General features: G+C 43.0%; 1 protein-coding gene across 1 annotated transcript in view; it reads right to left on the reverse strand.

Moving 5' to 3' along the window:
- PRKCQ (protein kinase C theta) overlaps positions 1-16,574 on the reverse strand; it is a 64,960-nt gene that overhangs the window by 40,918 nt on the left and 7,468 nt on the right. Inside the window, exons 2-4 of the mRNA XM_030479808.1 lie at positions 6,170-6,318; positions 5,922-6,076; positions 4,674-4,799 (exon numbers count right to left, since the gene is read on the reverse strand). Of these exons, the coding sequence (XP_030335668.1) occupies positions 4,674-4,791 (118 nt within the window). The 5' untranslated portion in view covers positions 4,792-4,799; positions 5,922-6,076; positions 6,170-6,318. The remainder of the gene's footprint in view (positions 1-4,673; positions 4,800-5,921; positions 6,077-6,169; positions 6,319-16,574) is intronic.

A 16,574-nucleotide genomic window follows, 5' to 3' on the forward strand; every position in this document is an offset into this window, starting at 1 on the left:
TGCACTCATTAACTCTGAGATGTTGATACACGAATTGTCTTGCAGACTTCCAACCACATCCACAGTGATGCAATTTTCAACCTCTTCCAGCACTTCTTCCTCATGCATTAATTCCTCTTCCTTCACAGCAGACTCATCTTACCACAGTGATGGATAAAAAGTGGGGACCTCGGAGGCTTAGCATTATCTTGCAGAGAGTTCTCTCCAGTTAGTTCTCTCTGAAAAGAGTTTCAGCTAGTTTTGTTCATTTCATACAGCCTGTTTTATTTCATAGAGCCCTGTAAAAGGCTTGGATGCTTACTCAAGGTAAATTCTATTTCACAGTTACTTTCTGCAAAATTTCAACCCATCAAATGCCAAAGCTGGAGGAACAAGAGAATAAAAAGCAGTTGTGCGTGCAGCAGCCCTAAGACTCCTGTCTTCTAAAGACTCTGTTCCCATTTCCGATAACCCCAGCCTTTCCCTCATCCAGCTGGAAAATCACATGCAGCCAATAGCCTGGAACGTGACACATGGTGGAGAAAAATCCTTCCCAATGGAAGGACTAATTCAGGTTTCTTCCCTCTGCTCAGCTTTGATTTACACAGGTGGGAATTCCAAGATTCCTGAGGCTTGTACCACGCCTTCAGGATGGATTAAAACTGGTAAACAAGCTCCAGAGTTATTGGAGGCAGGAGAGAAGGAGAAAAAAGGAAGTAGTTAGTCCTGATTGTGTAATATTTATCTCAGGAAAGGAAAGAATGTTTATTGGGGAGAGAACAACTATCAGGGCTGGGAGATAACAAAAATCTGCCTTCACCACCCCGTACACTGGAAAAAAAACTGCCAGAGCCACTACATAGACTGTAGTCACTAGAGAGATCTAGGTTGAGAAAGTACCTTCCAGGACCCACCCACCATCTGGCTCTCACAAAGTAGTTCTGCACTTGGTTTGATCACATATTTAAGCTGCAGTACATTGACCATCAGCACTGCTCTGCATCGCAAAACTGAGCAGACATCATTCCTGCAGCATAAAACCACTTCTCAACTTTCTTGTGCCCGGTATGACAAGTGGTTGTGCAGCTCAATTTTAGGTTCCAATTCAGTTTCCCCAAAGTTTAGAGCACTTCAATCTAAGGTGAATCCATTTCTATTAGTTAAGTGGGGTTGATTTTCACATACGCAAATTTAGGCAATCATATACTAAGCTCATTGTCTGCAGACTTAATTCATTCTCATCAAGCCTGTAAATATATATATAACACTTTTTTGACAAAACCAGACAAACTCAGACATAAAAATGAGACATAAACTCGCCAGAACCATAGAGAACAGGAATCTCAGTAAGGACGGTTGTTTCTTTGCTACATCAGTGAAACTCCACAGATGTGAAACAATAGCACTTGCAAACCAAGTGCTTTTGTTTGCATCACACTCCAAAACATCAGGCTTTAAATAAACAACCCTGGAATGTGAATGAAGCAGCCAATGTGAGGGATCAGACAGTCACCCCAGTGCATCCCCACTGACTGTGGAATTCTGCCAGGGATTAATCCAACCCTGGGTTCCTGAAAGTTAAAATAGCATCTGTCTTTCCCAGGCAGCAGCTTTCACTGTAGCTGGGAGCGCTTTTCCTTGTGGTGTTTCAACATGGAGCAAGAGCTTTCATGAAGCAAATGTCACCAAGACAGGTGGTAAAATGGCACCGGTCTTCGTGGCTTGTGAAAGCAGAAGCTGTTCTTAAAGGGCAGATTCTTTTAAACTCTGGGGCTGCTATGATCTCTGAAATATTTTGTCATCAGTAATAAATTGCTATAACACTTCTAAAGTGGGATTTTTCTGGTTTTTAAAGATTATATCATAAAATACCAAGGTCCCTTTTACAAAATAAGCAAGTGGAAAAAAAAACCAAACCAAAATCTGGCCAAGATATTTCCTGAGCTTCTGAAATTCTTTTAGGTGGCCTCGTTGTGACAGCCCTGTGTCCATAGATGATGTGCACTACTCCCAGACCCCTGGGGACACCTGTCCCACTGACTTACTCATCATGGCTGGTGAACAAAGGATGGCCTTTGGCATGAACCCAAAGTCAAACTCCCTTTTTTGGGGAATCAAACACATTTATCACTTACCACTGCTCTCTTTGCAAAAACCAAGTAACCAAACCAACCCCTTTCATGTTTAGCTAATGCTAAACATGGTATATATCTGACCCATAACAGGACACTGCAAAAGTTAGAGTAGAGTCATCTACCAAACCAGTTCCAGCATAGAGCTTGCAGGCATTTAGGACTGGATCTATCCTGGTTTCAGCTCTGGGTTTGGGCACATCCTGCCCTTACTGCTGTACAGCCGTCATCTGCCCTGAAGAAACCTTACTGGTCATGTATCAGAGCACAAGGCTGGGAGCTGGTCCTTTCCTACTCCTTGGACATGCCACTTTAGCCAATAAAACTTCTTCTGGTTTAATCCCAGTGCCATTGAGTAGGAAGTGCTTTGTGAAACCAAGGAGCTGGAGAGCAAACTATAATCAAAAATATCACAAAGCAGGGATGCAGCTATTCAAAATACATTCTGCTACTGATTGTCCTGAGATCTTCATTGCTTTTTGCCTTCGCTAAGCCTGTTTGAGCATGACAGCTCCTTGGGATGGTCATGTTCAGAGCATTTCTGGCATGTAGAGTCAGCTTATCTCACTGAAAGTCAGACCTGAGTGGACTATCTAAACTGCCTTTGAGCACTGGGATTTTCTATGGTGTGATTCATCAGATCCATTACGGATGTCTTGCTCGAGATGAGGTGAATCCCACTATGGAAATCCCTGTTTGTTCCCCATGGCTATATACAAAGACAGCTGACTTGCTTAGATATTCCATCCTTGCAGAATACTGGAATTATATGGGAAATGAGTCCCACCATGGCCTCGTCTTAGTCACCTTAGAGGTAAAGTTAGCCATCTACAACTTTAAACACCCTCCAGCAGCAGCAGATTAACACCTCCAAGGGGTGGTTTAACCCACCCTAAGAGCAGAGTCTGAGATGAATTAGTCTCCGAAGGTTTCTGCTACTGTCACAGACATGAAGAATGCCTCTGGCTGCCCCACCATGCCCTGAGCTATCACTAGAAGAATGGAATTACACCCCAGCAAACAGAAATCTTTTAGTAGCAGGATATAGTTTTTCTTGTATTCAGTCCACATTAATGGAGAAAAGTTCCCCCAAATACACTTCTTTATTTCTTGTTGGTAGAGGTATTATTATTATTATTACCATTATTATTATTATTACTACTACTACTACTACTACTATCATCATCATCATCTCCTCACAGGAATAAAAATAATTGTATCACTTAGTCGGTACTCTTGTGAGTACCGACTCACAAGATACCAGAAAATGCTTTCGGCTCTGTGCAAGACAAATAAATATAGGTCTGCTCTAACCAAATTGATTTCATTCACTTTTGAACTGACAGAGACTTCAATTGGAGTCATGGCTTTCAAAGGCCTCATTAAAGCCAAGCTCTGCACAGAGCTGAAATAGGATATATTTTCAGTAAAAAGTGGGTTCTGAGGGCTATCTTGTCACACAGTATTTTCTTTCCTTTTCAATTTACCAGTCACTACATCTTCCATAATCACTTAAAGTATCATTCAAGCCAAGCTAAAGTTCAATGTGATAAATGCTGACTCCTAAAGCCCAAACAAATACAGACAAAAAAACCCCAGTGAAATACTAAATTATTTTAAAAGTCTAAAATTTCTTCTTTTAAACTACTTTAACATCCTCTGATGATTAGAGCCATGGGGGTCCTCAAGGTATAAAAAGGTGTTTCTGGGTTGATTTAATTTTATAATGAATCACAGCAGTCAAGTTAGGAATTTATCAAAGATTGAAGATAAATAACAGCCAATATGAGGAATTCCCTATAACACTGAAGTTGATCTTCATGACTGTTGAAAAGCAGAACCAAGAAATTTTTCATCCTCTCACTGGGTCTATCGTCATGCGTGAGACGTATAAAATATGTCTTCCCAATGAGGACTCATCAGTGGTGTTCAATCAGGAAAAGGAACAATCCATGTATCCAGACACAGAAAACAGCTTAGCAGGAGGTTTCACTTTCAAACATTTTACACAGTACTGTACATATTACGTATGCATATGTACATATGTATATGTACAATACATACACATCACATGGTACAGCAATTATGCAGAGAAATTAACTCTCTCTGCAAAGACTGGGGCTGTTTGAGAGCTATTATGTTTTAAATGATGGAATTTGCTGTCAGTTCCTCAAAAACTGTGATAAACAAAGACAGCCCTCCCAGAATATTTCTAGGACACATGGATTTAATCTGTCAGGAGTCCCACTAACAGGCCAGCAACTGCTCATAGAAAAGTGAAACCGAATACTCAGCTCATCTGCTGTGTCACATGCTGGGACCTGTAATTCAGTTCATAATAACCTCAAATTGAAGACATAGATTTGTTGTGCATCATCTTAAAATCAGATTGTCTCGCAGGATATGACAAACCCAAGCTTGCACTGTGCTGAGACACGAAGACCACTTCACAAACCATTATAAAGATTTACCAATGTGCTTTATACACACTAGAAATTACACAGTAAGGCACACACACATCTTATAAAAGCTCATATGCATATTTAACACCTTCCCACTTACCTGATTCCACAGCTTCTTTCACCATCACAGCACAGTAAGGGTTAATCACCTCCCCCTGGGATGGCAGGTAAGGGCCACTGTCATAGTTGGATAAACCAATGCGCAGAAAGGGAGACATGACAAGTCCTGCGTCAAACAAAAGACAGGCGATAGTTGGGAAGAGTCTAAAAATTCCCTTGGTTTTAACCAGCCTCTTATCTCCGTCGGACAGGAATATGCCGGCCGTTAGTTATCCATCCAGCTGGAGACTCTCTGACTTCCTCCACTGTCTAGCAAGATGATGGACTGACCGAGTGCTGCTTAATGTGTGTAAGGTAGCGAAACTCAGCTTAACTGTGTAGCTGAACTCATTGCAATGCTGGAAAGACCCACAACAGCAGCTTTGAGTACTGGTGACTTGACATCAGTCATCAGGAATGACAACACACAGAAGCCAAATCAGGACTTTCTTAGCTGGGATAACCTCTGCTGTAATTTATGTTGAATCATGAGCTCAAGAACCCAAATGCGATGAGAATAGAAAGGGTTTCGGGAATACAAGGCTGTTGGAAGCCTGCAAGCTGAACATGAAACTGTTAAATAACTGTGTACTATTTATACACAACAGGAAAGTGATCTCGGGCATTCAACTGCCTGGATGTTGACCCATATTCATAAGTGAAGCTATAAAGAGAAAAATCAGCTCATATGAACTCCAGTGTCTGGAGAGTGGAGCAAAAAGGGATCTTAGGATCATTTTAAGCAGCTGGAAACAGGAACATATGAAATGAAGATGCCAAGAAACACAAAAAGCCTTTGGGTTGGTCTTCTCTGTAGGCTCTTTCAGAGCTTTCAGACAGAAGATTCAGTGAAGACAGAAGTTATTAACTGTTGTAGCTGCTGCCCATTGTTGTGCCATCTGGGCCCAAGGACTGGGATTTACTACCCAACTTTTGTGTCAACTTCTGAGCTTGTTATTCCTGACTCCCCTTCTAGTCAACAGGGAGCAAGAGGCACTTTGAACTCAGCTGCAGAAGTCTATGTCTTGGACCACCAAAGTTAAAAGTCCTGTCACCAGCTGTTACCGGTCAAATACATTGACAACAATATATCGTTCAACCACAACAGAAAAACATTGAATGACTTGTGTTGTGGGGTATGGCCCAGGTCTCTTCTTTTTACACATAAAATGCTCTAACCCAAGAGCAGCTTCTCCAGCCTCACACAGAAGAAGATCCGGATTCTTTGCTGGGAATGGCATTTTCTTACCTGAAAATGCTGTTTTTCTGACAGACAAATTCAGTCTCTGGCAAAAGGGGCTTCTCCTTTCATCACAGTGGTGGACAACATGGAAAGGATTTTCTCAGCTGAAAGAATGAGAATAACTGCTCCTCTGGCCGGGCTGACTTTAAAGCTTGGACTCTCTGTTCAAGGAGACAGGAGACAAGACCATCAAAGAGAGAAGAAAACTTGAGAAACCAACATGTAGCCCTTTGCTTGAGTGTCTTCTCTCTTACCCAGCAGTGTGGAGTGATGGGTTTCCATCAGCCCCCTGTGCAAAAGTCTAGGGCAGCTGTAAAACTCACAACAACTTTCTGCTACTGTGTGGCCAGGTCACAGCAGGTTCTTGTTTTGCTTTTGTCCTGGATATGGTGAGATCTTCTTCCTGTTGTATAAAACGAAGACAAACAGCTACAGTTAGCACAGGGGCTGAAACACCAACTACTCTGGCCTTAGTATTCACAAGTACTGACACTGCAACAGTTCCTGACACTTTGGCAAACAGACGGCTCATAGGGCAAATTGAAGCTATTCTCTGATAGACATTTCAGCAAACAAGGCTTCCCAGGAGGTTTCCCTAAATTTGTTACCCTAAATAAAGCCGATCTATACAATGGACAGCGTAGGAAAACTCTCCTTCCTGTTGCAGCTCCTGGGTAGGTTAGCTAACAACTGCCCTGAGTTTTCAGGGAAAGAACAGAGACACATAAACCCTATTGGATACTGTGCTTAAAAGAGAAGCAGCCCATCAGGTTTCTGGGGAAGATAGGATAGGACAGAAAGAAATAAAAAAGTCCTGTGCTTCATGTCTAATGCGTATCCCTAGCAATGCACAGATCATGGGCCACCAGCAGCTAGCAGACCTCCTTTGAAGACTGCCCAAGGACGTCTGTATGTGGCATTGCCCTCAACTGGGAAAACATCAGCACTTTGGAATTTTACAGAAGCTACTGGGGAAGGCAAAGCACCACCTGGGGCTGGATACAGGAGATTAGGACAATCCCATTCTCCTCTGGATGAGGGCAGCAGTTTTCTGAGGGCTGTTTCAGAAATACATTAGCCAAGTGCCTGATGAACTTGCTCAGGAAAGCCACTTAGAATCATGGAATACGGGGTTGGAAGGGATCCCAAGGATCATGTGGTCCAACTTTTCTAGGCAAAGCACGACCTAGACTAGATGTCCCAGCACCCTGTCCAGCCCAATCTTAACAGTGTCCAACGCTGGGGAATCCACCACTTCCCTGGGGACATTATTCCAATGGCTGATTGTTCTTATTGGGAAAAATTATTCTCTTGTGCCCAGTTGGAACCTCCCTGGTAGTAACTTGTGTTCATCACCCCTCGACTTTCTGATGTGACTCCTTATATTTAGGTATTCAAGCACGGGTAGCTTCGTAAGGAGGCGCATTTGTGGCACTGCACAATAGCGCAGTGAAGGGTTTGTGAGTGGTCCATGGCACAAAAAGGCTAAAATTTCTGCCTGGACTGACAGAAGCAGAGAAGTTAAATAGAAGAAAACCTCTTTAACAGGAACAAATACATGTATAGTTATTTCCCCCATTTAATGCAATTATTTAGCCATTTCCTTTGTTACAAGTCATTAGTCTAAAGACAAAAGGAAAAGCAAATCAAAGGGTCTCTGCAGCAGAAGGGAAATCCAAGTTGCATGTTCAGTCTGCACAATGTAGCATGTGTGGAAAGCTAACTAGAGCCAAAGACTAAGACCAACAGTTACAACATCTGCATCGTGCCTCTTTTGTGTGAATGGAGATGTATTCCACGGATGGGAGCAGGAGGAAGTGCAGGGAGGTCTGTAAGCACTCACTCACCAGGACTTTCAAAACTCAGCTTTAGAAACTCAGAATTACTAGTCAATATGTTGGAGATCTAAGAACATGAGTGTTGCTAAAAGAAGCCACAGGTTTTTTGATGATTCCTCAGCACTAAAATGCAGTAACACTATTGGCTCAAGTACTAAAGAAACAAAATTAGGGCTAAAAGCTTGTGTCCGACATTCATAGAATGGTTAGGGTTGGAAATCTTCTCATTTCAGTGAAATCAATGTGGTTACAACATAGACAAAACTGTGAAAGCATCTTGTGCTGCTAAATCACCGCTCCAAAAATCACTGGTTGGGTATGTGATAAGATACCTTGATCTTCAGATCTGTGGATCTCTCCCCTAAACAGTGACATTTAAACCTTTTCTTAGTCTTTAATGCTGGATACCCCCTCCTTCTTCTCCTGTGCACTACTTCATTTTAGCTCTGTGCAATCAAGTACTTCATGAAAGAGGTTTCCCAGAGAGATTGTGGAGCTAAAAAGATGTCTGGACATGGTCCTGGGTAACCAGCTCTATGTGGACCTGCTTGAGAGGAAGAGTTGGACAAGATGAACTTCAGAGGTTCCTTCCAAGTGCAACCAGCCTGTGATTCTGTGAAAACATGGGTAAGACAGACCTCATCTAACCTTAGATGTCTACAGCATCCATGTTTCCTGGGCTCCCAAGAGAGGAACAGAGAGACTGGCACCCTCAAATCATGAGCTGGACCCATTTTAGAGCCTGTGTTAGCATGTGATGAACCCGTTTCTCTCCTTTAGGGCAAAGAAGAATGCCTGAGGATGATTTGTTTACTCAGTACTCACTGTACTCACAGTACTCACTGTAGAGATCTGGTTTTGATCAGATTCTTCAAGCCATTAAACTTCCAAAAATCCCCTGCACTGTATCAGATCTAAAAGACTGTTTTCTACCCATCCACAAAGCATGTAGGTTGGGCACACCTAGGGTTAGCACTAGGAAATAGACCTTGCCCATGCAAAGGCTGGCTAAAAGCTAGCTAAAATCAGTTTACTGTTATACCAGTCTCATGCGAGCACTCTGCCCTGGGGTGAATTCCTTCACCCTGCCCAATAAATCAGACAGATAACTGGTTTCCTGCTTCTCTCTTACTGTCTTTCCTGAAACCACCTTGGCTTTGGCCCAAACATCTGTTTTCCAGGTCCTATCTCCAGCGTTTGCTACTACAGGACTGCTACTTGGCTTGCATCCACAGCCATAAACAATTAAGGAACAACACAACTCAGCTCCAGCAACCTCTTGCTGTAATAGCAGCAGTTTAATTTAACACTAGAAGCAGCTGCAATGGATATGAAGAGTGTCTGCTTAATTTCCCAGTGGAAAGGATACTATAAGTTATCTGAAAACTAAGGATGAATTGCATCGTTCTATAAAGGGCCACCTGCAACCTCTTCTCCAGTAAAACACTAAATGCAGTGTAATTGGGATACAGCCATACTGCAGCCTGTTTTGCTGGCACAGGGAGTTTTGCCCACTCCAGAGAATGATGCAACATATGGAAATTATTCCCAGATGATATTAGGAAGTAATAAACTCCTTAATATCCTTAATCAAATGTGGTTAAGGAGAGAGGAAGGAATGAGGTCCTGCTCCTTAAGTCAGCGGAAGAACTGTGTTGAAGACAGATGCTTTTAGTGGGATTTATGATTTGTGTTCCATTGAATGAAAATGGAAGCATGAATGATGCAGCAAAGATTGCAGTTTACTGAATGAGGGCCAATTGAGGGGAGGGGAAGTTGTTTTGGACTTGAGATGCTGCTTTCCTAATGTCATCAAACTCTCATTTTCCAGAGGTCAGAAGGAATCTTTCCAGCTGTTTCCCCTTTTTGAGGCAAAACTGTGCATGCAAAATGAGTTCATAATCTGAGGATCAGCATCACAGAGAGAGAAAGGAACCAAGAGTTATAGCTGAAGGGGATGAACTTTCCTTTACCCCCTGAAAGGCACCTCTAAGCCAAAAAGGCAGGTCCTGACCCTACAAAGAGCTGTTTATATAGCTGGTGGAGACCTGCACATGAGCATAACTCAACACATCTCAGGGTCTTCCTGCCAATTTCCAGAACAGCACTCACAACCAGCAGTGGTGGCTGGAGTCCCTATCTCTGCCCTCTGACTCTTCATATCACAAGACCATACAGCGATCTAAATAACTCCTTTGAGTTACTTTCATTTTGGGTGCCCATGTCACCCATTATTTCAATGGAGATCAAATGAGCCGGTTCACAAAGTTCAGAACCCCGCTGGATTCCACTCAACACTTCCCCCACTTTCCTTTTACAAGGATGTGGATCAAAGAAGAAGGAGGAAAAGGCAGGGAATTTGCATAGCCATTTAATTTTCCTTCTTTCCAAAGTCAGCCAGCCCATCTGCAGCATCTCACAAAGGCGGTGAGGGTACAGATAAGGAAAAGCAGGGCAACAGTCTCTGATGGGACTGGTGTAATACCAGACTCCAAGCAACTAAAGAGCCTCCCAAAATTTCATGGAAGAACTTGATTTCAAAACATAGGTAATGCTCTTCACACAAACCCTTCCCCATCACTTGCAGACACAGAGGACCCAGGTAAAACCATGCGGAAATGAGGCTTGGAGACTTTTTGGGAGCCAATGGCAGGCATGGAACAGGCATTTCCCTTTAAAAGTCCCTGGGACATCTTGTGATGCCGTGCTTAGAGCACGCTGCATGTACCTGTAACAGGACCTGTTCTCCTATATATAGCCTACACACACAGCTCTTTGGACTCTGCTGAGTTCACATGGTTTCTTTCTGTTGCATTTGTTGTGCACAAGCCAAGACTTGAACCTCTGGACTATTTTCAGACCTTTATGTGATGAGCTACAAGAGATAATGCAGGTAAACAGATTTACAGCTGTGGAAGGGTTGGTATTCATCCCACTGGGGGAGATGCAGAAAATTGCTGCTGGGAATGCAAGTGGTCATTGCATACACCCATGGATTCGAGGACAGAATCTATCACTGTTCTAGCAGATACATGTGTGTCTGAGTCTTTAAAATCTCTGCTTTGCTATCCTTAGGTCTCTGCATAACAATTGCTTTAGCCTGACCTAAATGCAGGCGATGTCCAAAGACACAGTACAGCTTTCCACCCCATCTCACAATGCAGTTCCCAATCTCTTCCAGCACATCCTGGTGTCTGTGTAGGGTTTGGAATCTGGGAACAGATTTCTCTCAAAGCAACCCTTCATTTCTTTACTTGACGAGCTAGTTTGCAGCTGCATCCATTCCCTGGTCTGACTGGCCCAGCACGGATGTGGGGACCTGTATTAAGCAGGAGTGATGACATAGGGGATAGTATGCAGCAACTCCATTTTGGTTGGGGTAAAGAGACAAGAGGGAAATTGTAGCGTTGGTGCTGGTGAAGAGATTTAGGATGGATTCCCATGAATATACGCAGACAATTGCGGTGCACATACGGGCTATCACCCCAGCTCCCATTATAACCAGTAAAGGGATATAAGTACTTGTAGGGGTGCATTGCTCCATCCTAAAGAAGACATTTAAAATAGGTTAAGCCAATCCTGTCCTGGAATTGCTATTTCCCTGCTGGGATTACATAGTTTGATCCAGGAGCAGATGCATTCATGTCTAACAGTTACAATAACATGAAAAGATAGTGAAATACAGCTGGGTGGGGATGTCCTGCCTGTCCAGAGCTAAAACCATCCACTCCAAAAGTCCCTCTAGAAATGGAAAGAGGGACCAATGCCCAGGAACAGTCCTCAGCACTTGATTTGTTCAAATAGAAGGAGCCAAAGTCTTGCATCAAAAGGAGGATCTCTTTCAGATTAATCTTCCAGTTTTTAGTAGACGACGTGAATTTATACCTCTCCGGGGACACAAGACTTTAAAAGCTAAACCCCTTGATACTTCTGCAAACTAAAAGAGAAGCAGAGCAGACCCATGAAATCTCTACTTGGAGTAAAACCCTCCAAATCCTGTCCCTAACTAAAGCTAAGTCATAACCCTTTTTTCATCACATTTAATGAACGTTTGTCACATGTGGTCCTGAAACAAAGCAAACTTGCACCCTTGCCTGTCCCATTGGAAAGATGCACAATTATTCAGTTTACTTTCCTTTGTAAATATGTGTGTGTGTGTGCATCGGTTTAGATCCAGATCATTAAACGCAACTTGTGAGTTTTACTTTCTTATTTTCCTGGAGGGCTTCTGGTTAATTTAATTTCAACAAGTTCTTTACTGTGAGGGTGCTCAGGCACTGGCATAGGTTGCCCATAGAAGTGGTAAATGCTTCATTCCTGGCAGTGTTCAAGGCCAGGATGGACAGAGCCTTGGGCAACATGGTCTAGTGGAAGATGTCCCTGCCCGTGGCAGGGGGTTGGAACTAGATGATCTTAAGATCCTTTCCAACACAAACCATTCTGTGATTCTATGATTTCTGCAACACTTGGGCCACACAAACTCAAAAGAAATGCTTTCAAAATAATTATCCCATTGTACTTATTTACAGTTTTTAATACTAACTTTTCAGGTTTTAGTTGTTTTCTAAGAAGCACAAGCCAAACTTGAAGCAACAGCACCCAGTTTTTTAAACAGTGCACCCAAAATTCTTTCAAAGAGGTTTTCAGTGAGGGAAATAAAACCATCTTGAACTGAGAGGAAGCTACAATATCTCCTTTCCTTTGGCCTCTTTGTTCGTTAGCACAGCAGTTCCTGTGTTTCTGTATGATTTTGGCACTGGTTCACAGACTTCTTGCTATGGTCTTTCTGTTTGGTTTTTGGTGCTTCATTTTAATGCCACACGTGGAGTTTGCCTTAAATGCTTCATCTTGTATCAGGATGGTCGTTCATGCACTGAACTTCCTGCCAGTGCCAACATTTACATCTATCTTTGATTTTCTTTCTCTTAAAAAGAAAGAAAAAGTCCCAAGGTGGATGGCAGGACCATAAGAGGGCATGTTAACATCCTTCCTTCTGCAGGCACAGTTTCATGCCTATGGTCAACCTCATTCAGCAGTAGAGATATTCAATGTCTCTGTTTAATCCAGAAATCTTCTAAAGGTATTTGGACCCTGAATCATGGAAATGGGCTGGAAAAGAGCATTTTGCTCATCCCTCTGCCTCCTGGCAGAGTGTCTACATCACCCTTGACATGTCTGTCTAGCCATCTGTCGGGAATGAAGCTTCTTGTGTGCTCAGTGTTACCATATAATCCTTCTAAACGTAGCCAAATCTGTCACAGAGAAGCCTCAGATTGTAACTGAATTCCACCCTGGACATCCACACCTTCCATCTGTGTGACACAAAGGACTTTGGAAGTTTATTTTAGGAAACCAATTTTGATCTAGGATTGTCCCATGTTTCTCTAGAGCTTGCACTATTATTTAAGGAGAACCAGTGTTTTCTGCCCGCTCCTCTGCAGCACTGGACATTTCCTATAAGGCTCAGCAGACAATTTCATTTTAGCACACCAACAGCATGAACCCAGCTCGTGTCCAGAGCCCTTAGCCGCCTTCTTGCTCTGCAGCCCTCCTAGTAAGTCTGCAGAATATCTACCCCCATGAGCACCCAGCCCACACTTTACAATTAAGAGTGCCATAGATATTTCAGGCAATTCAGCCTTCTCCACACCTTTGAAGCTCCATGTTTATTCTGGTAAATACCTTAAAACCAGAAATACTCATTTTGCACAACAGAAGTCGGCAGACCTGCAGCTTCTGTTTCATTCTCTGCTCCACCAGTCTTTGCTATCATGGCTTTAGCAAAATCACCCACCAACCTCAGGTCTCCCTTCTGCAAATGCTACATCTGTGCCCTCTCTTGTCGATACCATCACAACACCAACCTCTATGTCTTTCCTACTCCCAAAGCCTCTGGACTCCAGCCACTTCCTTAAATAAACTCTGACATACCATTCGCTCTTCCTCAGTCATACTAAAGCTCAATTTAAAACTACACTTCCTTTTAAATAAAGAAGCTCTGGCTCCAGTTAGGCTGAAAACCCTCTTCCCACTTATAGTTTGGTGTCCTGCTCTCAGTATCAGAACCTCAGGTGGGTTCCTGAGACACCTTCGATCTGTATCTTCATATCTTTCTGAAAGGATTGAATTCAGAGGCTCACCTCAGTACTGTGATCCAAAACTCACTCAATTAACACCATGTCCTCCTTGCCTACCATGCCACTGCCCTCTGCTCAGTCCTTGTCCACCACCATAGCTTTCCTCTGTGTGATTAGCAAGACAGGTCCATGAACATATGGGGCTGCAGCTGGTGATGCTTCTACTGCCAGGGTCCTCTGCCTTTGGGACCACAATTCCCAGGAACCACTCTGGCAACTTCTCCCACAGAGCTATGGGTCCATATATTGATCCTGACACACCGGAGGTCCCCCTCCCTCCCCTCTTTGCCTAACTAAACCAATATACAGCTGGGATACCTGACACCTAGCTTTAGAAATTCACTCTACTGCCTACCCCGTATACATCTGCATATGGACTATTCACCCCAGGCTCCCTTCACAAAAGATGGGAAGAAACAGACCTGCTGGGTTTTGACTTTCTATTATCTCCATGTAGCTGACTAAAATGGGTCAAACGCCTGGTGACCTCAAATGCCTTTTTCTCCCCACAGCCAACAGAAACCAGGCAGCTAATTCAGGTAGAGATGTCTGTCTGGCATTTAGTCTTCTGAAATAAGAGAGAATGGCTCCTAGCAACAGTGTTTTACCGGCCAGCAGCTAAGCAAATTCAGTGATCAACTTATGGGTCTTCATCTGCATTGAGACACAAATGAACTAATACATGTATTTCAGAGAGACACAAATAAGCTGAGGACATCATGATCATGGAATCATAGAATGGTTTGGGTTGGAAAGGACCTTAAGATCAATTGCTTCCAACCCTCCTGCCATGGGCAGGGACCCTTCACACTAGACCATGTCACCCAATGCTCTGTCCAACCTGGTCTACAGCTTTGCCTAAGTATAACATTCTCTGAACCAAAACTCACTGAAACCTTTATTTTACTTTCTGAGGGGTTTGAATCTGGTCTACAAATACAGCAGAAGGACAATGCTAATAACTATGAACTGGCAAAACTGACACAAACTGTATAATTGAATTTTCTGAGATTTGGTAAAAGCATGATCCTTTCCAATTTTACTAGAAAATACCCGGTAGAGAACACCTTACTTTGTCAGGGAGGGGAGGGCAGAAATGTTTTCAAGAGACCTTCTTTACCTTATTTGCTTAGATGTTTTAATAACAACATCTGTAGTTGCCCTGACGAACACCCTCCCCTTGTACAAGTGGGAGGAAGGGATGGGGGAGTTGAAAACGGAAGCTGGAGGATGCACATTCTTTACTATTTCACCAATGTTATAAATCAAAACATAAATAGCAAGTGTTACTGCAAGGGTGGGAGGGGGAAACCTGGGTAAATTCAGCTCTCAACACATGCACTGTCCTTCAAGACAAATCATGGTGACTCCCACACCAGCATTTGTCTTGATGGTTTCCGTTGGTAGGTAGGGTACGACCTTGTCTAAATCGCATTCACAAGCCAGAACAAATCTCTATAAGCCTCAGCTGCTCTTTCTGTTCTCAACATACCAGACCCAAAATGCCTCCTCTTTCACAGGAACTGATTCTTTCCCTACCACAGCTATTCCTGACTTGCGCTGCTGGTTTACATTAGAAGAGGAGCAGGCTCCCCAGCACGTAGAAACTTCACAGCAAAATCAAATGATCACATCAACAACCTCATCAGAATAAAAGGTTTGGATCCAACTGAAAAAATAATCATATGTAAGTTAAGTTTTGAAGCAAAATAGAAGTTTCTGCTCCCAACACACTCACAGAAGTCTGGAGCAAGGTTCATTGGGATTTATGGCGGTAGATGGCCTCTTCATTAACGGGACAGCCACCCTGTGGTGCTCCTGAGTATCCCTAAAGATTGTTATCTGCTTTACAAAATCACAGGGTCATTAAAGTCCAAAATTAATTAGAATGTCTCTTGTGCCAAGGAAAAACTCCAAAAAGCCTGCATATAGGGAAGAAGTTCTTTACTGTGAGGGTGGTGAAGCGCTAGCACAGGTTGCCCAAAGAAGTGGTAAATGCTCCATCCCTGGCAGTATTCAAGGCCAGGCTGGACAGAGCCTGGGTGACATGGTCTAGTGTGAGGTGTCCCTGCCCATGGCAGGGAGTTGGAACTGGATAATCTTAAGGTCCTTTCCAATTCAAACCATTCTGTGATTCTGTGATTCTATGATTCAGGAAAGTTACTGCAGCCTTACATGCAGATATTCCTGCTGCTACTTGCATTTGTCTCTTTTTTAATAAGAAATAAAGTTAAGGCCACATACCTGGGCAGTTTATTTAGGTTATAATCTACATTTGGCCTCTCAAACAGAAATATTTAGCTCTCAGTGAGGCTATTGCTGCTGCATGTTTGGTCCCAAGGACAGAACTGGATCCAGAACTGGATCAATGAGAACAGACAGGGACAAAGCACACATCTACCAAACCTAAGAAAAACCTTCGTGTCAGACCGAAGTTTTGAGTACGTTTGTTAGAGAGATTCTTCTCCCACAAAAACCAGAATAACTTCACAAAACAATGAGTCAGCCAAAGCCCTACTGCCAGCCTGCTTTGAGAATACATCCTCTTTCACTCTTGATCCCTGTGTCCCCAAGATGAGCCACATTAATTCCACACTCTCAGTAAATACGTGCATGTATAGTGGTGCTACATTCCTTCTGCTTGTTGGGTTTATTTGCTTTTCCAGAAAGCATGTGGTGCAGTG

The sequence above is a fragment of the Strigops habroptila genome, chromosome 3 (genome assembly GCF_004027225.2).
Source record: "Strigops habroptila isolate Jane chromosome 3, bStrHab1.2.pri, whole genome shotgun sequence".
NCBI classification, from domain to species: domain Eukaryota; kingdom Metazoa; phylum Chordata; class Aves; order Psittaciformes; family Psittacidae; genus Strigops; species Strigops habroptila.